At 42.2% G+C, this 25,835-nt stretch overlaps 1 protein-coding gene across 2 annotated transcripts in view; it reads left to right on the forward strand.

The window, feature by feature from the left end:
- The window catches only part of ARHGEF12 (Rho guanine nucleotide exchange factor 12), a 159,080-nt gene that overhangs the window by 21,003 nt on the left and 112,242 nt on the right, over positions 1-25,835 (forward strand). For both annotated transcript variants that reach the window (XM_030220358.1, XM_030220359.1), the window contains exons 3-4: positions 20,959-20,982; positions 24,107-24,198. In XM_030220358.1, coding sequence (XP_030076218.1) covers positions 20,959-20,982; positions 24,107-24,198 — 116 coding nt within the window. The remainder of the gene's footprint in view (positions 1-20,958; positions 20,983-24,106; positions 24,199-25,835) is intronic.

Here is a 25,835-nt window from a genome sequence, read left to right on the forward strand (position 1 = left end):
ATTCAATTTCAAATTTTAGTACTTAAATATGATTACAAGAACATAAGATAAGCCATGATAACTCAGACCAAAGTCTATTAAACCCAGCATACTGCTGACAGTGACCAGTCCAGGTCACAAGTACCTGGTAGACCACAAAAACGTAGATCAAATTTCATATAGCTGATTTCAAAGCACAAATTATAGCTTTCTCAGTCTAGTTGGCCAACAGTTTTTTTATGGAGTTTTCCTCTAGGAACCTGTTGAAATTTCTCTTGAATCCCAGTATGGGGCCATTTTACCAAATGGTGGTAAAAGGGGCCCTGAGGTGGCATTGACACACGGATTTCCCATGTTCTAAGGTCCCCCTTTTACCGCCACTGGTAAAAGGCGGGGTTTTTTCCGGAAGGAAATAGCTGTCCACTAAGTGACCGGGCAGCGATTACCACTGGACATGTCCCCTACGCTAGAAAATACAAAAATATTTGCTAGCACCGTAATCGCCATGCACTGGAAGCTAGAACTGCTGCTGTCCTGAGCGAGCCCAGCGGTAGGGTAGATTAGGCACATGGCGACACAGCAGATTGGTTCTACCATGTTGTAAAAGGGCTCCTGTGTGCTTTGACCACATCATCTGGCAATATATTCTACAGCTTAATTAGGCGTTGCATGAATAAAAAATATTTTTATGATTTTGTTTTCAGTATACTGGTTATTTTCATGGACTATCTTCTTATTTTAGTGTTGTTTGAAAGGTCTCCAGTGTAAATTAGGCTTGCTTTTCTGAAATAGGCTTTGAAAACTGTAAGGCTGTTTATAGCTATTCTGGTTGCCGTTTTAGATTCTTTAATTTTGTAATTTTTCAGTTTGTATTTTGTGTTTCTTATTTTTTCTTTACTTTTTATTCTTTAATTTTTTTAGGCCAGCATTTCAATTAAAGTTCGTAATTGTGATTAATTATGTAACTCACCTTGAGCTCCTACTGAAAAGGTGTAAACAAATGCAAATAAATAAAAATCCAAAGAAATCTCATGTTAATATTTTATTTTTCCCACTGCAGCTCCTTGTTACTCAGGGCAATGGAACTGCCCAGAGTCACAAGGAGCTGCGGTGGAAAAGTAAGTAAATAACATACCTTTAATCGCGCAATTAAAATTGTAATCGAAATACAGCCGTAGTGTAAATGTGTTCCTCCTTTGTTTTTTCTGTGCAGAAATTAGGCCTACTCTAAGCATCTTCTTGCACTTGCAGACAGCGTGCTCTTCTCTTTATTCAGTTTTAATTTTCTGCTTCTTTTCTAATTTCTTGACATTGTTCCTGAAATGTGAAATTTAAGAAGTATAACTGCTCCTCTCCATAGACCAGGTGTGTGTTAACAAAGGCTCTTTGCATCGAAAGAGTAACTTTTTTTTCCTTACCCCTGTTTCTTCCCAGTAATACATGTTAGCACTTGTCCTGTCTTACTGACTGAATGTGCTAATGCTTGACTTTTTGTCCACTATAATTACCAAGTATTTCTGGGCGGTAGAAAAAGTGGTGACTGGTTTTCTGTGTATTGTGTATTACATAGTGTTGTCCACATCAAAATTCATTTGCTTATTTCCTGGGTTGTGTCATTCCTTTGTATGAGGACTTTCTTGAACAATGGAGCCTGTGTACGTAAGGGCTTTCCCCATTTGTATCGCTGGAGAAAATATATAGACCCCTAATATACTCAACCAATCATATCTGTGTTATCAGTGAAAATGGCTAGTGTGTTGTAAGTCCCTTCATCCAAATCCAATATTTTGACTTTTATTCCACCACTTTTAATGACATGCCCCAGTAGTTGCGGGAACCTTTCTTGACCTGAGTGCTGAGCAAACACTGGTAAATTAGCTGGTGGGCATGGAGGAATTTTCTTGTCTTTACATCTAACTGGGTGAACATCTCCAAAGCTATATCAATGTGGGGAAATCAAACTGATTGATGGCTTGTATAATAACAAAGCAGTGGAATCAAATGTATTTATTGGAACAATACCCGACGTGGCCACGTTTCGCCCTCAGGCTGCGTCAGGGGTATAAACTATCAAAAGTGTATGTAAATATATCATACACACTAGTAGTTCCAAAATCTAGTTCCATTTATCTGCTACTTCCAACTGAACTGATATGTATGTATGCTAATACATATCAGTTCAGTTGGAAGTAGCAGATAAATGGAACTAGATTTTGGAACTACTAGTGTGTATGATATATTTACATACACTTTTGATAGTTTATACCCCTGACGCAGCCTGAGGGCGAAACGTGGCCACGTCGGGTATTGTTCCAATAAATACATTTGATTCCACTGCTTTGTTGTTTTTCATCTACTGTTTTGTAAGCAGTTGTGTGCCTTTTTGTTTTTTTTGTTTTGGCTTGTATAATATGCTGTGCTCTCATCTTTCTCTATATACCTCAAAACAAGTTAAAATGAAAAATAGTTCAATGCAAATGCAATATTAAAATAGAATAAAATTCTTGAAAACTTCACTTGTACAAAAAAAAAAAAAAAACAGAACAGAACCAGCAAGTGTTCACCCATGTTCTTGCTGCTAAGAGACTTGTTCAGTCATGCCTTTTAATTTACTAAGGAATAATAGATAATTGTTTTCCAGCCATAGGGGTAGCTAACAATGTTTGTTGGGATGGTGCATAAGGCTGCAGTAGGTCCACCAAGGTTGTGGTATCACTGCCAATAGAAAATGAAAAGCTATGAATAGGACCTTAAACTTCTTGAGAAATTCAACAGGCAGCCAGTTCAACTTCTATAAAACAGAGTTAATAAGATTATTAGACCGGGCTCCAGTCAGAAGCTGCCACCATATTTTGAAGGAGCTATAATTGTTGTAAATATGAAAGAGCAAGTCCAAGTGACTTGTAGCTGTTGAATAAATAATCTTTAACCACATATTCTGCCCCCCCTTCCAAATAAAGGGAAATTTGGTAGATCTGACATAGCACGTAGGGTTTATTTCCCTGTCAGATCAGGTTCTCTGTGGAAAGCTGTGAATCTGATTGGATCCTGAGACTGTTCACAGAGTCCTTAAGCACTAAGGAGTAGATTCTCAAAAGGTTGCCAAAATTTAGGCACCGGGATAATGCGCTAAGCACAAATTCTATGAGGCAAATCTACATGTAAATTCTGTTATGGAATACTAGTGCTGGTCTGCATATATGCGCTTAACTTTAGGCATAAGCCCCTACACCATCTCAGTGGTGCGTAACTGCTGGACATGCCCCCCATGTCCGTCCCAGGTCCATGCCTTCTTGAAGTTGTGGGCTCTGGAATTTGAGCCAATTAAAGTTAATTATAGCCAGTAATTTGCTGTTAACTCCAATGAACAGCCAATTATTAAATTAAGTTGCGCACACAACAGAATTGATTCTATAACCCCCTAATTCTACAATCTTGTGCTCCCATTTTCACATTTAGCGTGAAAAATTGTGTGTGCAGTTATAGAATAGTGCAAGTACTCACATAAGTTAGGGCCTCTTTTACTAAGGCATACTAGTGTTTTAAGCACACGCTAATAATTAGGGTGCACTAAATGTTAGAGACATCCATAGGAATATATGGATGTTTCTAATGTTTAGCATGCCGTAAATAGTGCACACTAAAAAACTAGCACACCTTAGTAAAAGACCCCCTTAATTATTAAATTACTAGTAAAAAAGGCCTGTTTCTTAAAGCAATGAAACGGGCGCTAGCAATGTTTCCACGGTTGTATTCTGAATATAATTGTTGTTTACATGTGTAAGATTTCTTTATATACAATATTTTTTGTGTAAACTGTGTTACAATGTGGTAAAAGTTTCCCTTGTTCAGGCCCTTCAATCAGTTTAACCATCACATCAGAAGAGCTCCTTACTCGTGAGAATGCAACATACAGTTGCCCATGTGAGAGACTGAGAGTGACAGTGTGTTTTACAGACAGTGTAAGAGAGAGAGAGTGATTGTGTTTGTGTGTGTGTGTGTGTGTGTGTGTGTGTGTGTGTGTGTGAGTGACAAAGTGATTAAATGTTTGTCTTCCCTTCCGTTCTGTGCATTTGCCTCCACTGATGTTCATACCTCCCTGTATATGATTGTTTGTTAGAGATTCAATCCACTCCACTTCCCTCCTCCAAGTTTCGTTCTGTCTGATTGGTTCTTTGTTCCTGTGACGTCGCGTTTGTTTGCTTGGCAACTATGTAGCGTTCCGTTTCCTTGACGTAAGGGTGGGGACAGTGAGAGCCAGTGAAACGCTGAACTACAGACTTACGAACCCTACACTGACTGCCACAGTGCCACAGAGTCAGCTTCAGAATGTTGGAGGTGCTTTTTATTATATAGGAAGTGATAATTGGTGTTAATAATTGGCTATAATTGGAGTTGGTGCTAAGCAGCACAAATTTGCAGTTATGCATGTAACTGAATTAAATGGCATTCTGTAACCTTAGTATGTAATTTCTTATGCGTGCGACTGCAAGGGGATGTGGACGTGGGAGGAGCATAGGCAAGTCATGGGTATGTCTAGCACTTACACACTATGGTTATAGAATACTGTCAGTTGCCATTGAGGTAGCATAAGTGCTCACTCCTAAAATTGGCCATGTAACTGTGGACTTATGCTAGCGTTCTATAGCAACAATTACACACGTGATTGCTATTATAGAATTTATGCTTAGCATGTACACAGCATCCAACTAACTTAAAGGGGATGGGACTTGATATATTGCCTTTCTGTGGTTACAATCCAAGCAGTTTACATATTATATATATATGTATATAATATATATTTTGTACTTGGGACATTGGAGGGTTAAGTGACTTGCCCAGAGTCACAAGGAGCTGCAGTGGGAATCGAACCCAGTTCCTCAGGTTCGCAGGTCACTGCACTAACCACTAGGCTACTCCTTTAGGCAACCTTTTGAGAATTACCCCCTAAGTGAGAACTTGACAAGGAAGGGAATATGGAGAAGCTACTTCTCCATCTGATAATGTGGCAGAAATATCAAGAAAAACAGAGGGAAATCCATTTATTGCCTATCTGTATCCTGACACCACCAATGAGGGTTAAGAGGGCTGCCCCTTACAAAAACTTGATTGACAAACATGAAAGTCTTTATGCTCAGTCAGCTGTCAAAAAGTCTGCTGCCAAACTGCATAGTTTATAAGCTGACTGAGGAAGGGCATGTTTGACATTACACTGTATTTGAATCTAAATTGTGTGTGTGTGTGTGTGTGTGGGGGGGGGGGGGGGGGGGTTAATTGCAGTTTTTAAATAGAGATTCACAAATAGCAAACCAAGAAAAAAAATACAGTATAAAGAAATTAAACAAAATAGAGCAGACAAAAAAAGTACAAAAAGTACACCAGCTCCATGAAGCCCACATCAAGGAGATCCAATAAGAAAGAAATTACTAGTCGTGTAGAGAGAAACAAATTCAAAGAAAGTATGAAAATGACTTCTCATTTCTAAACATGTGACTGGGCTTTTAAAGAAAAAGGAAATAATTATAAATTGGGCAACATTCTTATTCTGAAGAAATGAATCCACATGTACTGAATCAATTAAGGTATAATTATTTCCCTATTAACTGATGACATGCTTATGTTTCCTCACCCTTGAAAAACAAGTCTTAAGTTGTCCTTGAGTGTCTCACACACATTGGAAGCTAAAGAGATTGAGGCCATATTTCTCTAAATCTGTCTTTCGTACTTTGATTCACTCCCTTGTCCTCACCAAATTCGACTATTGCAATTTCTTCTATGCTGGACTTAAAGGTGGTCTTCTCAAAAAATTACAAACAGCTCAAAATACTGCTGCTCGTCTTATATGTAGATCTCACTTTGCCAAATCCACTCCTCTTCTATTTGAGCTACATTGGTTACCAATAAGAGAGAGAATATCTTTCAGATTGTATGTATTCATTCATCAAATTCTGTTTGGTCAAGCCCCATCATATATGAATAATCTCATTGAGTTACATCCTCATAATGCTGTTTCATCATCTAGAGAATATTTTGTTTTACATTTCCCTATCTGTTAAGAATGTGATATATAAAACAATTTACTCTGCTAGTTTCTTCTGTCAAGGCACCAAAATTTGGAATTTTCTTCCTAAATCAATCAAGTTTACAGATGACTACCTAACTTTTAGAAGTCTTCTGAAAAAAAAAAAAAAACACATTTCTTCAGTCTGGCTTTTCCGAATACAAAGAACTCTTTGAATTTTACCCACACTCTTTTCATAATCTCTTTCCTATCTAGTCCTGCCTAATTGTGCTGTCACCTATCTACCCTTAATTATTTGTTTGTCCTTGAGATAGTCTAAATCTCTGGTTGCTTGCTACACATGTATTAATTTGCTTCTTGAATTTATTGTAATTTGTATTATATTCTCTACATTGTTATGTTTTATTCACTTTATTGTTTGTTTGTAAGCTTGAGTCTATTTTGAGCTAATATGGAGGAGGAGGAGGAGTAGCCTAGTGGTTAGTGCAGTGGACTTTGATCCCGGGGAACTGAGTTCAATTCCCACTGCAGCTCATTGTGACCCTGGGCAAGTCACCTAACCCCCCATTGCCCCTGGTACAAATAAGTACCTGAATATACTATGTAAACCACTTTGAAAATTACATCTGTAAAACTACTGACATCTCATATCAGGCCACCTCGGTTTGGAATCAATTACCACCTTCCATTAGGTCTCAAAGGGACTATTTGGGGTTTAGAAGAGCGTTAAAAACATTCTTATTCCGAAAGTTTATCCTTTAGAATTCTAATATGTAAGAGTTTTATAGAGATGTCTATAACTTGACCTGGTTTTTTTTGTAATTTTTGGATTCAGTAATTCAGTGTCTTGGTCTGATGCGATCCACATTGACCTATCAAGGTAAATGCGGAATACAAGACTTATATAATGTAATGTAATGGCTCAAAAGAGCATGTGAGGCTCTCATGTCATCCATGAATCTCCCCATCTTGAATAGCAATTAGTGGTTAATGTGGTGGACTTTGGTCCTGGGGAACTGAGGAATTTAGTTTGATTCCCACTTCAGGCACAGGCAGCTCCTTGTGACTCTGGGCAAGTCACTTAACCCTCCATTGCCCCATGTAAGCCGCATTGAGCCTGCCATGAGTGGGAAAGCGCGGGGTACAAATGTAACAAAAATAAATAAAAAAGAAATCCAATCCTCCTCGTTCTCTAGCAGTGGGAGTATCCACAGATTTATGGCTTAAATCCACAATCCGTGCAGAATCAGACTTTCTTCTGCAGTCACTGACTTTTGGAGCGTTTTAAGAATAGGCCCAACCACATAGATGACAACAATTTATCTACATAGTTGCCAAGTATTCACCAGCCTGAAAGCCCCGAGAGTTAACTGTGTAACTGTGCCACGTCCTACAGTTTGTTATGCTTTTCTAGTGAATAGATCAATGCGTGACTGCTGTTTCTCTCTTTTCCTTCTAAGTTGAAAGAGGCTGCTTTACAGACATGGGCAGCTCGGGTGATTTCTGTCTCGATGCATGCTTGTTACAGAGATTATGATCAGAAACTCTGTCCCCTTTCAAAATGGCAGAATTTCTGCTGCAGTAAATATAATCCTGCATGGTACCGTGAAGTGTTCTTTGTAAGACTGATCCAGAAAGATTTAAATAGAGCCACTTGATACAATGCCAAACACAAATTCTATGTATCAACTTGGCTTTCAAGAGGAACTTGTAATACTTTGCAGGCTTTTTCTTTGTGTTAGATTGTTGCACTTTCACCTACTGCTACATATTTCCCTATACCTTCCTGTTCAAGTTCCTTTATATTGTAACTTTTAGTCAAAGAGAAAGAGAGAGACATTTTCACTTTTGGTTAGTTGAATGTTGCCTTTGCAGGCCAAATATCTTCCTGTTGCCATCCGATAAGATTGTCACTGCTTTAAGTTGTATCTAAGTGATGATGGCAGGAGCTGTAATTGATCAAGACATGTATAAATAGGTGTGAGGTTGTCTGTGGATGATTAACGTCTCAATTAAGAAGGTTAAATTCAGAACTGAAGGAGTACTCAGCGGATTCAGTAGTGACTACTATTTCTTCACCTCCAAAAGAATGAGTTTTTGCATCCTAAATGCGTGATTTTGGAAGTGATAATAGATTTACACGCCTTTAAAACTGTTTGTAATGGGAGAAATTCTGTAAATAGTGCTGAAACTTAGGCGCCTGTAAAAATTGGCATTCAGTGTGGTTCTATAAAGGAGGCTCTGGGATGAGCGCTCTTTATAGAATAGTGTTGAGTGCCATTCCACACCCGACTTTGGGCGCAAGGACTTACGCCAGCTGAAACCTGGTGTAAACCCTGGTTTTCAAGTTTGGTTGCGAATCTCTGCTGTTCTGTTACACAGCTCACATAGGGGCTCTTTTATCAAGCCACGCTAGTGGTTCCCATGCGGCAATGCTGTCGAAGCCCATTCAAAGTGCCGCACTGGGGACCACTAGCGCGGTTAGTTAAGAGGCCCATATTTTATGAACACCACTGACCCCACCATGCCCCCTCATGGACACACCCCCTTTTGGGTTGTGTGTGATGCAATTTAAGCACCTGTTAGAGAAGAGCATGCAGCCAGATCGGCAGCCAAATCATAATTAGTGTCAAGTGCTTGTTAACTCCAGTAATTAAATCATTGGAGCCCATTAATTATTTTGGGTGCTGGTTGTGTACTGAGTGGACCTTTATAAGAGCATGAGAATAGTCATACTGGGTCAGACCGGTGGTCTGTCTAGCCCAGTATCCTGTTTACAACAGTGGCCAATCCAGTACCTGGATGTTTTCCTTATTTTGTAATGGCAGTAAATATAAGCTTCAAAAAATTTCCCCATCAGCATTTACGCCTGCATAAGTGTTAGTGAATTGCTTGCATAGACCTGGGGTTTGGAGAAGTGGGGGAAGGGGGAGGGAGGGGTACAATTGTGCTATTCTTTCGGACTCAAAGAATAAGGTATTGCCTTTGAAAGCTAGTCAAAAAATGTATTGCTAGTTCATTAAAAAGTTATTTATTTAAACATTTCTATTCTGTCTACAACTAGGTGGATTTCATAAAAACATACATAATAAAATCCACAGAACAAGAGAAAAACTGCTCAAGCTTAGTCCATCACAGTGATACCAACCCCATGCTTTAACAAACAAATGTGTTTTCAGAATTTTTCTAAACAGTTCCATACTCTTGCATAGCCTTAAATATCCAGGCAAATTGTGGAGTGGAGGAGTGGCCTAGTGGTTAGAGTGGTGGACTTTGGTCCTGGGGAACTGGTTTCGATTCCCACTGCAGGCACAGGCTCCTTGTGACTCTGGGCAAGTCACTTAACCCTCCATTGCCCCAGGTACAAATAAGTACCTAAGCTGCATTGAGTCTGCCATGAGTGGGAAAGCGCAGGGTACAAAAAAAAATTATTCCATATCTGGGGACCTGCAATCGAAAATGCTGTTGCTACTCTGTTGAATTGTCTGTTATCCTGCCCCCCTCCCCCACTGTGCTCCTTGTGACTCTGGGCAATGGAGGGTTAAGCGATTTGTCCAGAGTCACAAAGAGCAGCAGTGAGGAAAAAAATAAGTAAATTTCAATTAAAATTTTAATCAAAATGCAGCCATAGTCTTTAGGCAGGTGAAATAAAGAGGAATGTTAGTTTCATCAGACCTTCTGTTTGGGGAATTCACAGTCTTGCTAGAATGATTATCTTGCTTTCTTGCTGCTTTAGTGGGTGTGACCTGTAGCTGTTTTGGAAAGATATCCCTCTATACATGGCATTAGTTATCTCCTGCTGTATTAGTGCCTGACATTTATCCTTCAGCATATGAGATGATGTTCGCTTGTATTTCTAGACAATTCAGAGGTTTCCTTTTTTGCCAGGGTGTTGACTTTTGAAAATTCTGAACTGCTCCTGCCGGAGTCCTGCACAAAAAAATTCAAAATTCTGCACACAAAATTTGCAAATTCTGCAAGTTTATTTATCATATTCCATAGCATCCCACAGATCAATCCAGTGACTTGTGGGTTGTATCCCTCTACCAGCAGGTGGCAATAGAGAGAACCTCCAAGGTTTGGTATATGTGGACCTGTGCAGCCAAGTAAACCTCAGTATTCTCTCTATGTAGCAGGTGGAGGGACATCTCTGTGCAGCTCTGGTTTGATCTGGCTACTGGTGCCCTTTGGGCCTAGTTTAGCACAGACAGGGGTTGAGTGGCTGTTTACAGCTTGTGGTGTACACCTGGTGGTGCCAGGTCCCTCCCGGTCTCCCCCTACCTTTCCTCTGTCACCTGGGGCTGTTGGCCTGATCGGGTGTTTCCTTTCTCTCCTGGGGGGGGGGGGGGAATAAAAGGTAAGCGTCTCTTTAAGAGACTTTGTTTTTGTTTAATCATATGGAGGAACTAGACGGTCTGCTGAGTCAGTTTTGGGGCAGGCGTTTGTGGAGTATGTCCGTGCCTTCTGAGGTGACTAAGCACTGCTCCCAGTGTGGGTGACGGAGAGCAGCATCAGGGGAGTGTGAGTCCTGCCGCCGTCAGCCCGCAGTGGGTGTTCAGCACGACGGGGGTTCCCCTCAGGCATCCGGTGAGTCGGAAGCGCAGGGGATAGTTTCGCCGGTTTCCTCGGGGCAGTTAGTGTAGCGCATGTCGGCGGGCACCATTTTTTCCTTTCAGGTGCGACCAACTCCGTGCGTGGCGGTTGACAGACAGGAGGCACAGCGCGCTTCTGTGGCATAGGCTCCGATGGAGGAAAGCAATTTAGAGGGAGTAGGGGAGTCCCTTTCAGTTCCTTTTCCCCCGGATTTTGTTTTATTAATGCACAATGCCTTTCTTCTGATGACATCAGGAGCTTCTCTTCAGGCAAAACGTCCCCGGGTGGAGATTTTGGAACCCGAGGAGCAATCGGACTCAGATGGCCCGGTTTTGTCTCCAGGCTGTCCCTCAGAATCATTGGATTTGGCAGATGAGGTCACCCTGCCTTCTGAGGAGGGGGATGACTTGACGGCTGCCTGCCTTTTTGCAGGGAAGAGCTTCCCTCCTTGATTATTAGGGCTTTTGAGGTTTTGGCCATTTCACCCCCTGAATTGTCAGGGGGAACAGGTCCGGTGCCTCTATTATGTCTAGCACCAAATGCCCACCTCGTTCCTTTCATGTACATGAGGCCATGAACATCCTTATTTCGGAGCAGTAGGATACGCTGGACAGTGGGCTTAAGGTTGCTAGAGCTATGTCGCGTCTTTACGTGCTGCCTGCTGCTGACTTATACTTGCTGTAGGTTCCTACGGTGGATTCATTAATCACAGCGGTCACTAAGAAAACCACTCTCCCTGTGGAGGGTGGCACGGTGCTCAAGGACCCTCAGGATCATAAGTTGGAGACTTGCTTGAAGCTGTCCTTTGAAGTATCGGCCCTTTCCCTGCAAGCTTCAGTTTGCGGCTCCTATGCAGCACAGGCATGCTTATCGTAGGTACAGAAAGCCTCCTCTCCGGAGGACCTCGTGGCTGTTTTGCTGGCCTTGGAGTCCGGTTTAGCCTTCCTTGCGGATCTTCTTTATGATCTTTTGAGGGCTTTGGCGAAGGAGGTTTCCCTAGCGATCACCGCGCGTCGCTGGCTGTGGCTGCGACATTGGGCTGCAGATGTGGCCTCTATGTCACGGCTGGCAAGGCTTCCTTTTAGGGGAAAGCTTTTGTATGGGACAGACCTAGAACAGATTGTGAAGGACCTCGGTGATTCTAAGGGCCAGCGCCTCCCAGAGGACAGGTCCAAATTTGTGCGACCAGCGGGACCTAGACCTAAGTTTAGGGATACATGATGTCGTTACCATCCAGGTCACGGGGCCTCTTTTCAGAGGTGACAGGCAGGCCTTCCTTTCCAGTAACAGAAACCAGGCCACAGCCAGGTCTGCCCAATGATGGGGCCCTGGCCCATCTCCAGCTGGTTATTGGGGGCAGGCTGTCCCTATTCCTGGTGGAGTGGACCAGGGTAACATCCGACGGGTGGGTCTTGGAAGTTATCAGAGACGGCTACAAGTTGGAATTGACTCGTCTGATAGTAGACTCGTTTCTAGAATCTCCTTGCAAATCTCCCACCAAGGTGCGGGCAGTTCGGCACACCCTCCTCAACTTACAACGATTGAGAGCCGTCCAGCCTGTATCCCCGGCAGAAAGAGGGTGCGGTCGATACTCTATTTATTTTGTGGTGCCAAAAAAGGGCGGGTCTTGGCGACCCGTCCTAGATCTCAAGTGTGTCAACAGGTCCTTACAGGTTCGCCATTTCCGTGTGAAAACCCTCCGCTCGGTGATCGCAGCGGTACAGCCAGAGGAATTTTTGATGTCTCTCGATCTCAAAGAGGCCTATTTACACATTCCAATTAGGCCTCCTCACAGGCGTTTTGTTCGCTTTGCAGTGCTCAGTCATCATTTTCAATTCAAAGCGATGCCCTTCGGCCTAGCCACAGCACCTCGGACTTTTTCAAAGGTTCTTGAAGTAGTAGTAGTGGAAGTATGTTGGGCATTTGGTCTGACAATGTCAGGAGAGTTTTCTATTGTTTCCATTCCACTGCTTTGGTATCATTCATACTGAGGGTTACTTGGCTGCACAGGTCCACATATAGCAAACCTCAGAAGTTCTCTCTATCTCCACCTGCTGGTAGAGGGACACAACCCACAAGTCTCTGGATTGATCTGTTGGGACTAATGGAAAGAAAATTATCAGGTAAGAATTAATTTTTCCTTTTAACCAATATTACAACCCCTCCTCCCTGTACACAGATACCTCCCATATTATTCCCAGCCCTCCTCCCAACATCTACCTTTTTTACAGGCCCCTTCCCTGCATCCACACATAGCATCCACCTTTTTACAGCCCCTTCTCTCTCCACTCATCCACAGTATCCACCTTTTTTACATCCACCACCCCTTCACCTTTTTTTTAGAGCCCCTTCCCTCCCTCCACCCACCTACTGCATCCACCTTTTTTTTACATCTCTCTCCCTCCATCAATCCCTCCACCCACCTTTTTTTTTACAGCACCCTCCCTCCCTGCATCCACACCATCCATATTTTTTTTTTAGGTGCCCCTGCACTCACTCATGAGGTAGTAGGAGGAGGAGGGTAGTACTCTTCAGGGCAGGAAATGAACCCCATTCTTTCCTGATTACTACCACTGCTTTTGGCCACTTTCCTGTGGCAATCTCACGAGATTACTGCTTGAATTCTCAGCAGCCAGTTTGAAGAAGCGGTGTCCCCAGTTAGAGAGCAGCGGCAGCAGGCAGTAAAGAGTGGGGTTCTTTCCTGCCCCCAAAGAGGCCACTAGACCACCAGGGTGTGTTCAGGTAGGCCTGGGGAGGGCCCACTGAGGGTCTGGGGCGGTGGGGGAGCTAGTCAGCCAGCAGCACGGGCTTGGAGAGCTAGCCAGCTCCCCTCAGAGTTTTGATTCTGCACAAAAGTGTTGAATTCTGCGCAGCTAGGGAATTCTGCACAAATTCTGCGCTCCACATTCGTGCAGAATTCTGGCAGGAATATTCTGATCATCAGGCAGTACCATATGCTTAGTAAGAGATGAATTTTCTGCTTTCCAAATAAGCTTATTGTTGGTTAATTGACACATTTTCTTTTCTTTCTGAAATGCATGGCAGTAAATGGCACAGATTTGATCTATTAATCCAGCAAAGCACAAAGATGCCAAGAATGACTTCATTGGCTACAGAAAGCGAATATTTAGACAAAGCTACGCGTGGGTCATACCAGACTGTGTTTGTGAAAACAACTAGATGGATCCTAGTTCAGACCTCATGATATTTTAATGTGTATCCCACTTTGCAGACCTTTTTGCTTTTTACCTCATTCCTAAATGTAGAAATGTCTTTTCTCTGGATGCTCAACATTTTTTTATTCTGACTTCTCCATTTCTTTGTGCCTCCTTCATCCTGTTGTGTTTTTATTTTCGGATACTGGGATCCTGACTGAACACTTTTGAAAGTTTTCTCTTATCAGTGGGTTTTGTGTAAGTACTTTTACTTATGACTTTGTGTTTCTTCTACATACATTGATGCCAATGAAATCTGCATTTCTTCTTCATCCATGCTTGACCAGTGAGGATATACCCTCTCTTCAGCAGGGAAGACAGCGCAAATTCCTGCTCCTTCCATTGTTTATGCTAGTAAAGCAGGCAAAGAGAGAAAGCTGAAAGCTCTGGTAGTCTGTCAGTATTTGCTGTCTCCAAAAGGGAGGATGGCTGGCGCAGCAGGTTAAAGAAAGAGAAGTAAAAGCTTCAGTAGAGGGTCTGGGTACCTTGGATGCTGTTTTGCCTGTGACCCTGTAGGGTGGAACTTCCTTTCCCTTCTGTCCCCCCCCCCCCCCCCCCCCCCAGACTCTGGACAAGGTCTTTGGGGCAGATACAAAAAAGTCTCCAAAAAATCTGTCTGTCTCTCTTCATTGAGATCCTCGGTAAAAGTTACCAAGTTGAAAATAGTGAGCCATTCACAAAGGGAATCACTCACAAAATGGTAGGGGGAAAGCTGTCTCTAAGCTGTGCATGAGTAGAACAGTCAATCGCTAAGTGTGGCTGCTCTGCGCACGCTCATAACAGTATGTGTATGAAAGCTGGGTGTAACTTCTTTTATTTTTCCCCCAAAAGTGCTGTGGGAAGATGTGTGCCAGGGAGTTCAGCATGCCAGCGGAAGATTACCCAAAATATCTGCAGCTAAATATTTATGGAGAGATGCCTTCTGGTCCCCCTACCTCCCCATAAGACGCCTGCTACTTTGGCAGTGAGACGGCAACGATCTGCTTGTTGCTGGAGCTCCTGGAAAGAAAGAGTAGGTCAGGGCACAGATTAGGGAGATCAACAGTAGCCGCAGGGAGCTGTTTTCCTCCCCTACCAACTGCCAGAGCTGCCCCCGACTGGCTGTGCTGTGTAGAGCTGCGAGAGAGAGCCCAGCTGCACAAAAGTGCAAGTTTCCACTGCTTATGGCTGCTGCAGACCTCTTGGTAAATGTTGCTCGCTAGAGGTAGGTAGTCCTTGCTGTGCATCACTCGCTTGTAAACAGCTATGTATCCCAGTGAATGCACATTTAAGCACTAATCATTTGCATGCATTTCCATGTGATTTTCGTTGGCTGCCACCGTGGATGGAAAAGAGCCTGCAGAACCCCTTTGTGCATTGCCCGCTTTATACAGTCCTCGCTAAACCAGCTGGAGCCGGTCAGAAATGCTTGGTAACATTTATGCATCAGGCCTTTTGAGGCCAGTCAGGAATTTCCTTTTTGAATACTTCTTGGTTAGAGCAGCTGTACAGTAAAGTTATTAAAAAAAAGCACAAAGGTAAAATGAAAGCAAAGGAAGAAGGCAGCACATGGAGGCACTGCTGTGGACTGGAGCCCAGGAGAGTGCCTACAAAGGGCAATGCGGCTTACATAGTAAATGACGGCAGAAAAAGACCTGCATGGTCCATCCAGTCTACCCAACAAGATAAACTCATATGTACTACTTTTTGTGGATACCCTACTATGATTTGTACCTGTCCTCTTCAGGGCACAGACCGTATAAGTCTGCCCAGCTCTATCCCCGCCTCCCACCACCGGCCTCTGGCACAGACCGTATAAGGCTGCCCAGCACTATCTCCGCCTCCCAACCACCAGTCTGGCCTCCCACCACCGGCTCTGGCACAGACCATATAAGTCTGCCCAGCACTATCCCCGCCTCCCAACCACCAGTCCCGCCTCCCACCACCGGCTCTGGCACAGACCGTATGTCTGCTCAGCACTATCCCCACCTCCCAACCACCAGCTCCGCCTCCCACCACCGGCTCTGCCACCCAATCTCGGCTAAGCTCCTGAGGATCTATTCCTTCTGAACAGGATTCCTTTATGTTTATCCCACGCATCCCACTGTTGAGAGAGGTGCCACGTCTTAGTTTATATGTTTCTGATGAATAGAGAAGTGCTCTGCTCTTGTTTGTCTCTTTTCCTTCTAAGTTGAAAGGGGATGCTTTACAGACATGTGGGCAGCTCAGGTGAATTTCCTGTGTTCTGGCTGGATTCATATGTGTTTTCTAAAATGGCGTTTACATATCTGGTAGTTATAATATGCACCATTTCAGGTAGTGCACACTATACTATTTTTATTGCATGCTGTGGTCAGGGTACATTTGCCCACATAGTGTGTATTGTTTTTCATAATGCACACTAAGAGTTAAGGTGGGTTGCATTGCAAAACAAAACAAAAAAATTCCAGAGTGGAAAGACTTATTGCAAAAGTGTATTCTCTCTGAGCTTGTGCAAGAAGGACCTAGAAAGGAGGGTCACAGCAAGCGGGGCATAGCTGGACAATACTGGAGATCATGTCCAAGCCTTGGGAATGGGGCAGGTGTTGTCTCAGTTGTGGTGACAGAAAACAGAGCTCCTTTGTGGGCTCCTTTTGTTTGATATGTGATTCTCAGGAGACAGTCACTTCTGACTAATTTCCGAAGGCTCAGCCATGGGGAGAACATCTGCCTTTGCGTTCTCTCCCCCACTCCCCCATGGAGTCATGGCCCAGTGGAAGGGAGGGGGATTGATTTGCTGGGACCTGCCACCCATGTTTTGGAATTCCGCGGGCCAGGAAGATACAGGAGTTCTAGCAATTGTGAAATGAGGGTTCTTCATGGTTACTGCTTGATAGTATTTTTGTATTCATTGAAGAGCTTCAGGTAAGTAACAAATGAATGAAATGAAATGTCTTCACATTGGCATAAAATCAGGTTGCTGCACTAACTTGGTCTAGCACCTTGTATCTTCTGTCTCCAAGTTGTATAAATGGCATGGATACTTGTAGAAAGCCTGTCAACACTCATTCAAAGCTCAGAGGTTTATGCTGTTTTTAAAAAAATGTTATGGGCAGATGTGGTGTTTTGTTAGAAGAACCTTAATTCCTGGAGGTTGCATGCATTAGGAGCTTTCATGCAGCATCATGTCTATTCAGTTTAGCAGTGAAGGATAGCAAGAGTTGTGTTTCAGAGGATTTATTTATTTAGACTTGCTATACCGCCTTTGCTAGTGAATAGTTCAAAGCAGTGTACAAATTTTAAAATAAAACATATAACACACAGGAAAAGAACTACAAGTTTAAATAGGAAAGGAGAAAGGAGAGCAGGCTAAATAACAACATAAAAAATGAGTAGACATTTATGAAGCTCAGACACAAAACCTTCCACTCTGAATTCATAGCTAGTATGTGAGGTTTGGGAGTCAGTATTGCTGTATGATTTTTCTTACAAATAGATCTATTGGGGGTTCATTAATAGGATTGGTCTTGCTGTGGACCAGATTTTTTCTGGAATCTTGAGTAGAATGTACTGAACAATGAGAAAATAAATGAAAATTAAGTCATCATGACTGCCCCATAAATGGTCAAAGGTGCATAACTTGGCTCTCATCTTCACCTTCTCCCCTTTTTAAATGTGGTTGCAGCGGCCATTTAGCCATTGAGACGCCTAGGGTTTGGGACAGTACAGAAATGGAACAGAGGATGAGGGTCAAATAAAGAAGAGCTGGCTGAGTTCTAAATGTCAGACCAGTTGATTGTGGCAGGTAAGGACAACTAGAGAGGGGAAGGGGCAGTAAAGTGGAATAGAAAGAATGGGATCGCGGTGAGAGGGAACATCTGTGGTGAAGGAAGCACAAGAAGGGAGGATCATTTGAAAAAAAAATTTGAAAGAAGGATTTCCAGGGATCGAGAAGATGTCTTCAGTCTATTGCATTAAATGCAGTTGACCTTCTTTTCAATCCCATGACAATTCCATTCTATACAGGGCAAGGCCAATCTCCCCTTTGTACCAATCTGGGGATCCCTCGCCTTCTTTGTAAATGTGCCAGGTTGGGTATGTTCTGTTTCTGTGGCGTCACTGACTGCCAGTGTTCTGCCTCTTCTACCCCAGCCTTTCTTCTCAGCAGTACTTCTGTGACAGACTTTTCAGACCCCCTCACATACTTACCATTGGCCCAGTTTATAAAAGTAAAACAAATGACTCAGCCTGGCTGGTACTTAGTAAAGCTTAACAGAGGTCATGATTATATTAGATTGTGATGTGAAGTGGCACAGCAGCACCATTTTTGCACCACTTAGGATTGATGCACCTGGGAGGAACATCAAGAGAGCTGCAGTGCTGCCATTGCTATTTGATGTACCATCATTGCAGCACCTAGGGCAGTTATTGTTGTTATGCCGTTTGTCCTAGTGACCTTATTTATGAAAAACTAGTAAAAAAATGCCTGTTTCTGTGAGAAGTGAAACGGGCGCTAGCAAGGTTTTGCTGTCCAGCGACCCTCCTCTCCCCCAGCCCCCCCTGCAGCGACCCATGGCCAGCGACCCTGCTCTCCCCCTACACCCCTCCAGCAACCCTGCTCTCCCCTGCCCCCCCCCCCCCGTGGCCACCCATGTTGTGCGACCGTCCTCTCCTCCTGCCCCCTTGCAGCCACCCATGTCCTGCAACCCTCCTATCCCCCTGCCCCCTTGCAGGCACCTATGTGTAGTGGTGAGGCTCCTCTCCCCCCGCCCCGTTGCAGCCACCTATGTGCAGTGGCGACCCTCATCTCACCCTGCCACCCCAGCAGACACCCATGTCTAGCGACCCTGCTGTCTCACCTGCCCCTCCATCCACTGCGGTTGTTTTTTAGGAAATGTTCGTGGCAGGCAGAAAAGATCCACGTTCCTGCCTGGCCGTGGCTGTCACAGACGCACCGTGATGCCGGTTGGCTGTTGAAAATGGCTGCCGAGGGGCAGGGGGAGATCATGATTCGTCGAATGTCAATGCTCCGCCCTCAACGTCATCACGTGACGCGAGGGTGGGGCAGACACTCATGGGGAAACCGGATATCTAGACCGCTTCAAAGTTCCGGCTGAGGCTTCATTAGAACGTTGGAGGTGCCTTTTATATATAGAGATGTAGTATATGACTCAGCCAGGCAAAGCTTTCGCTCAGTGTTTTGCAGATGCCAAAAAATGTTGGAAAAATCACTCAAGTATGTTGCTGTCTTCATTGCTCCTTATTTCTCTTTCCTCTTGGGGTATGTTTTTCGCAGCCCACTCCTTTGTGCTATCTATAGCCCTACTTTGTTGCTGCTTATCAGTAACAGGGATGTCTGCCAGTCTCGCTTACATGCAGAGAAAATCAGCTTGCCGGAGACAAGCACGTTTCTCAGTCCCTGATCCTGTTAAGGATAATTCTGAGAGTGAATATTACCATCTGTTCTTCCCTAACCGATTACCTGTGTGTTTTCTGGAAAGAAGCACTTTTCAGCAGAATGGTATGTGGGTTTCCATTGAGCTCCTGTCCCACCAAATAAGATTCAAGATACTCTTTAAATTCTAGGCTAATTGCCTCTAAATTAAAACCGTTATTTATGTTATATGTTATGTTTTTTTTTTTATGTTATTTGAGCTTAACACCCTAAAAACTCATGCTGATGTCTAGCTATTTTTGAATAAGAGAATTCAAGAGGCAGTTGATCAGTTTTACACCACATAATTATTGGGTTGACTCCTGGAGGCTTGCAACTTTGTATTTCCCCAGCTTGGCAATAATATATTTTAGCTTTCTTATCCTGACATACCAGTCTGAACAAGTGGGTTGCATTTCCTTCCTACCAGTAGGTGGAGGTAAAGCTACTAATGTACCAGTACATAGGCTGGTGCCCTTCTGGAATTCTCCAGTATTTTCTGTGCCTCAGAATTCTTTCTCTGCCTTGAACGCTGGCAGTGGGCAGTCAAAGTGCTGCCAGCTGAATATTGGGCATTGTGTGTTTTTTGCAAGGGTCCCCCATCTGCATTCCTTGTCCGTCCGTCCCCCCCCCCCCCAATCAGGTCAACCCTGCCCATCTGGGACTTGAGTCCTCTGAAGACAGCGTTGCTTAAGGATCTCACGCTGAAGGTTGTTTACTTAGTGGCTATTGCATCAGCCAGGGGATGTCAGAACTCCAGGCCCTGTCCTTGCAGGGACCTTAAACTATCCTTGTGCTAGTTCCTTTCTTAGATCAGTGATCTTTTTTTTCGAACTATTGTGCTAAATTGATTGCAGATGTTGGTGACTCAGTTTTTGATATCACAGGGTGTGTTCACTAGTCCGTATAAGTTCTTTATGTTACTATAATCGGTTCCCACCTGCCCTAAGTGTAATCTGCCATTTGGATGCCCAGTCTCAGAGTCTTGTAAGGTCCTCTTGCAATTTTTCACAATCTTCTTGAATTTAACAAGTTTGAATAACTTTGTGTCAACAGCAAATTTAATTACCTCACTAGTTATTCCCATCTCTAGATCATTTATAAATATGTTTAAAAGCAGTGGTCCCAGCACAGACCCCTGAGGAACCCCACTATCTACCCTTCTCTATTGAGAGTACTGACCATTTAACCCTACTCTCTGTTTTCTATCTTTTAACCAGTTTTTTTTTGTTACATTTGTACCCCGCACTTTCCCACTCATGGCAGGCTCAATGCGGCTTACATGGGGCAATGGAGGGTTAAGTGACTTGCCCAGAGTCACAAGGAGCTGCCTGTGCCTGAAGTAGGATATTACCTCCTATCCTATGACTTTCTAATTTCCTCAGGAGTCTTTCATGAGGTACTTTGTCAAATGCCTTTTGAAAGTACAATATCGACTGGCTCACCTTTATCCAAATGTTTATTCACCCTTTCAAAGAAATGTAGTACATTGGTTTAGCCATCTACTGGTTGTTCATAGGACTCTAACCTGCTCAGTATTGTTATGTGTCCATATTTTGTTTTAGAATTCCCTATGGCTATTTCATAAATTGGTTACATGGATTTCAGTGACTGACCATGCTAGTAGCATACTAGATCTTAATCACAGCTTCAAGTTCTGTTCTCTTGCTTCATTGTTCTTTCCATATCACTTACTGTAAACACATTTTTTTGAGTAACCCATCTTTTGAATGAATTTATTGTTTTTCTATTTTCAGGTTTCCTCTGAAAAAACCAACCAGGTAAGACAAATGTAATTTTGCACCTACACATCTGGAAAATGCTTTTCTCTAAAAGCTACAGTGAGACTGAAGCTAAACATTTGAACAGACTCAAAACAATTCAGAACTGCAAGCAGAAGGAAATAGCTGTAGAAATTAGGATAAGAAAGTTAAGTGATCAGTTACAAAGGAATGCATAATAAATATGTTGGCAAATGGGCCACTATGAACTAAAACGTTTTCTAAATTATGTGCTTTCTGCAAGTATACTGTAAATATTTAATGTACATGCTAAATGCCACTTTACAGACAATGCATTAAATTGGATATACACCCACAAAATTTATTTCTCCTATAACAGACATGAACTGTTATCATATATGCTAACTCAGGATTTGACAGATCTCAGGCATCTGGTTGCCACGGCATCTAGAAATTCCACTGGTGCTTGGGATTTCATGCAGAGCTACCTCAGAAATAGTGGCCTCTTACTACCGCACCATAATTCAGCTCTCTGGAAGTTTGAACCGTGCAATGCAAGAAGTTCAGGCTGGTCTTGTCAGAGAAATAGGTGGCAGATTCCAAAGCACATTAGTTTCCTGGGAGTGACAGGTATGAGAATGAGATAGAGAGACTGGGTGAAGACTAGGGAGGAGTATGAGAGAGGGAGATTGGATGAAGGCTGGGGGGGGGGGTAATATATGAGAGAGGGAGATTGGGTGAGGGCTGGGGGTGTATGAGAGAATGATACTGGGTAAAGACTGAGGGGTGTGACCGAGATTAGGTGAAGGTGGAGGGGTATATGAGAGAGAGACTGATTGAAGGGGGGGTATATGAGAGGGAGAGAGACTGGATAAAAGCTGTGGAGGTATATGAAAGAAAGGGAGGGAGACTGGGTGAACGCTGGGGAGGTATATGAAAGAGAGAGAGAGATTGGGTGAGGGCTGGGGTTGTATGAGAGAGAATGAGACTGGGTAAGGGCTGGGGGCGTATGAGAGAATGAGACTGAGTGAAGGCTAGGGGGAGTATGACAGAAATGAGGTGAAGGTAGGGGGTATATGAGAGAGGGTGAAGGCAGAGGAATATATGAGAGAGAGAAAGAAATGGAGTGAAGGGTGGGGGAGGTACATGAGAGAGAGAGAGGAAGACTGGATGAAGGCCAGGAAGGTGTGTGTGTATGTATATATATATATATATATATATATATATATATATATATATATATATATATATATATATATATATATATAAATAATATAATTTTTTTTTTTAACTGGGTGAAGGCTGAGGAGGTATATGAGAGAGAGAGAGATTGGGTGAAGACTGCTGTAAGAGTTAGGGTGGTACCAGCAATTCATCACAGGTGTGGTAGGATAGAGCTGTGGATAAGGTAGCTGCTATGCACTGTGGAATAATGATAAAGACCACGTCTTTTCAGCTTACTAAATGATATATATTGATAAACTAGAAGAACACAAGTAACTAATTGCAATAACCAAGGATTTATTTACAAAAAAAATGATAGCAAACAAGTGTATTTACAACAATGAAGACAGAAATAATTAGGATATAAAAGTTATTTACAAATGTTTAGAATATGACAGAATAAGACTACAAAAATAGAGAAAAAGCTCAGTGAAAAGAAATAGCCAACAAACCGACAGATCTCCCCATTACAGAACAGCTTCAATCAATTGCAGGTTAAAAAAAAAAGTCCACTTAAATCTTCCTCTCCTGTATTTAAGTGAATCAAAACATCTACAACATAGCTTCTAAACTACATTAGTAGTGAAAATAGCATGGAATCCTTACTAGTATCCACCCTTTTTAAAAGTTGCTTCCCCCCTCAAACAAATATTCATTTCTGCCTACACCAGTGACACATGTATGATTTATGACCTGCCCAAAGCACACTCCTTCAAATCTGGGCATTCCAAGTCATCTCTACATGCAAATAGCACTCTATTTATACATGTATATAATCTATGAGGTATACTGTACAAGTCTTCTAAAATGAACTCCATAGGATTTGGTGGAGGGAGGGGAAGGCAAGAGATTTCATATCACACTCTATGAGAGTCACTAGTTTCCCATTAGTTTCAGGATTCAGTTTAAGATTTTCATCATTGCACATTGTGCTTTTTGCTCTGCCTTCATCCTTAGCCTCTCTTTTAGTTCCCTTGTTATGTGGTCTGATCCCTTAGATTAGCAGATAATGACTTTATTAGTGATTCCCTCCTGCTTTCCGTGTTTGGCTTCATAGCTCTAGGCACCCTGCCTTTTGTTGTATTGCACCATCTTTGTGGAATAATCTTATGTTTTTCTAATCCTAAATTTAAGACGTCATTTCTTTTTTTATTTTTTTCAAAAAGCTTTTGTGATATAATTGATTTTAACCTTCAGTTATAACAGGGATTCCCCTTATTATTATTATTATACCACTTAGTTCATTAGGATAACATTGGTGTACAATCAAATAAACATCAAGAAAAGAATGCTATTAAATGATAGAAAGATTATATCATTCATAACCAAACATACAAAGAAGAGAGGAAAAGAAAGGATGGCATCCAAATTATCCAATATGCTCCCCAAATGCTAGTTTTAAAAAATGTGTCTTCAGTAATGACTTAAAGTTTTTTTAAACTTGCTTCAGAGCATACAGAAAGTGGAAGCTGATTCCAAAGATATGGGGCTACCCAGAAAAGAGTTGGCTTCTGGGTATCGAGTTATATGTAATTGCAATATTATGGTGTGATATTGTTGTGTTATTCTCCAATTCCCTCTCCTTTTGTTTCTTGTTTGACTTTTTGTTTTTGTCTTTTTATTGTTGTCTTTCTGATTTGAATGCCTGGACTGTACACCTTCTTGATGTCATTGACAAATTGACAGTAAAACAAATGTACAAAGACATAAGTAAATCAGTGTATTTTGGGGGTGATAGAGGTGCTTCAGATGAGGAAAGATGTTTACATTTTATTTTTGAGTTGCTGTAATGATTAGGAGGGTTTTTCATGGGACAGTGGTCAGTGTTGAGGGATTTAGATTTCTGGCAGGTCTGGATAAGAAGGGCTGGAGCTCCAGCAAAGTTCAGTATTGGTCTCGGATCACACTGAGTCTTGTTTTTTAATTTTGTATGAATTAGGCATGCCAGCATTCTAAGTCGGGAGTCTCCAGCAGATAAAAAACAGAAGGTAGAACGCTGCAGCAGTGGCTTGCATGACTTCGATCCTGCAGGTAAATCCACAGTCTCTCTTCTTCACAGTAACAGAAGGATCCATTCTGGAAACTTCATCAAGGGATGTAGAAACTGAGTAACTCCGACTACAGTGAATAAAAAAAAAAAAATCACAAATTTTAATTTGTAAAATATAGGTGCTCATTTTCAAAGCACATAGACTTACAAAGTTCCATATTTACATATGTAACTTTGTAAGTCTTTGTGCTTTGAAAATGAGTCTCATAGAGGCATATTTTCAAAGCGCTTAGCCTTCCAAAGTTCCATAGAAACCTATGGAACTTTGGAAGACTAAGTGCTTTGAAAATATGCCTCATAATGTCTTAATTAGAAATAGAGAAGATAAACCACAGATGTGCCACTACTGTATGCATTGCCGGTTAATGATGCCATCTCCAGTAATAGTGTTTTATTATTATTATTTTTTTTTTAATCTGTTTGACATAAATAATTGCAATACATACAAACATGAATTTGCAAAATATGAAAATTTTGGTTTAATAAGTGAACAGATATAAGGGACAAAATCATAAGTGATACCCCCTTCCTTTGGGAAGCTCTGGGAGTGGGTGACCTTTACATCCCAGCCCTATGCTAGTTCTGCAGACACTAGAGTATTAGAAAGCCTTATGGTATTTCTACAGAGCTTTTTTTAGAACGCAAAGAGATTGGCATGATGTAGAGGAATATACATTCATTATCAGCTGTAGAAAATAAAACTATTTTAAATAACGTCTTTGACATCGATAGGTTGTTTTTTTCGGTAGCTTCATGAACTCCCACCTATCCCGGTCCATTTCCTTACTGGTGCCCAGGAGCTTTTCTAATCCCAAGGCTAAGCCTCCCAGTCCCTAACTTGTGCTAGAAGCTCCCTTTGGTGGCCTCAGGTGATTAAGCACCTTCATAGATTCAGATATCTGATGGTGTTACTGTTGGTTTTCTTATCATGACTGACTGGATTGAAGGAGTTATGGGCATATTAGATGTGGTAAAGGTCATTGCTCAGAAATCATTCTATATTGAAACACCAATCCTTTATATAATATGTAAGCAGAAATCTAAAAAGAATTCCCCATTTCTTATCATCCTGCTAGACCAGTCCAGACTTGGGTTAATGTTTTGATGTCCCCATGCATACCTCCTACCCACCCCCATCCTCCCACCCTGTCAGACTGTCATAGTAATGCTTGAATGTTTTCACTTATATACACTGTCAGCTAGCACATTTGCTTATTTCCGATCTGACGAAGAAGCGCAACCTTCGAAAGCTAATCAAGAAATGTATTAATTTATGTCCAATAAAAAAGGTATCATCTTATTTTCTTTTCCATGTTTTATTTTGTTTGATTTCTATTGATAACCTTAAGAGTGGACTAACACGGCTACCACACTCCCTTACCAGCAGAAACTCTAAGGGTCCTGGGTTTGTCACATACATAGTCAGTTCTGTAAAGGTTCCCCTTTAGATCTCTGGTCTGGGAAATGCTTTGCTCATACTCTTCTCATGTATGTTTTTGTTCTTAGCTGTTTTAGTCATTGTAGTAGGAATCCTTGCTATTAGTATATTGAAATGTTCATAAGAATAGCCAAACTGGGTCAGACCGATGGTCCATGTAGCCCAACAGTGGCCAATCCA

The sequence above is a fragment of the Microcaecilia unicolor genome, chromosome 12 (assembly GCF_901765095.1).
Source record: "Microcaecilia unicolor chromosome 12, aMicUni1.1, whole genome shotgun sequence".
In the NCBI taxonomy this organism is placed as follows: Eukaryota; Metazoa; Chordata; class Amphibia; order Gymnophiona; family Siphonopidae; genus Microcaecilia; species Microcaecilia unicolor.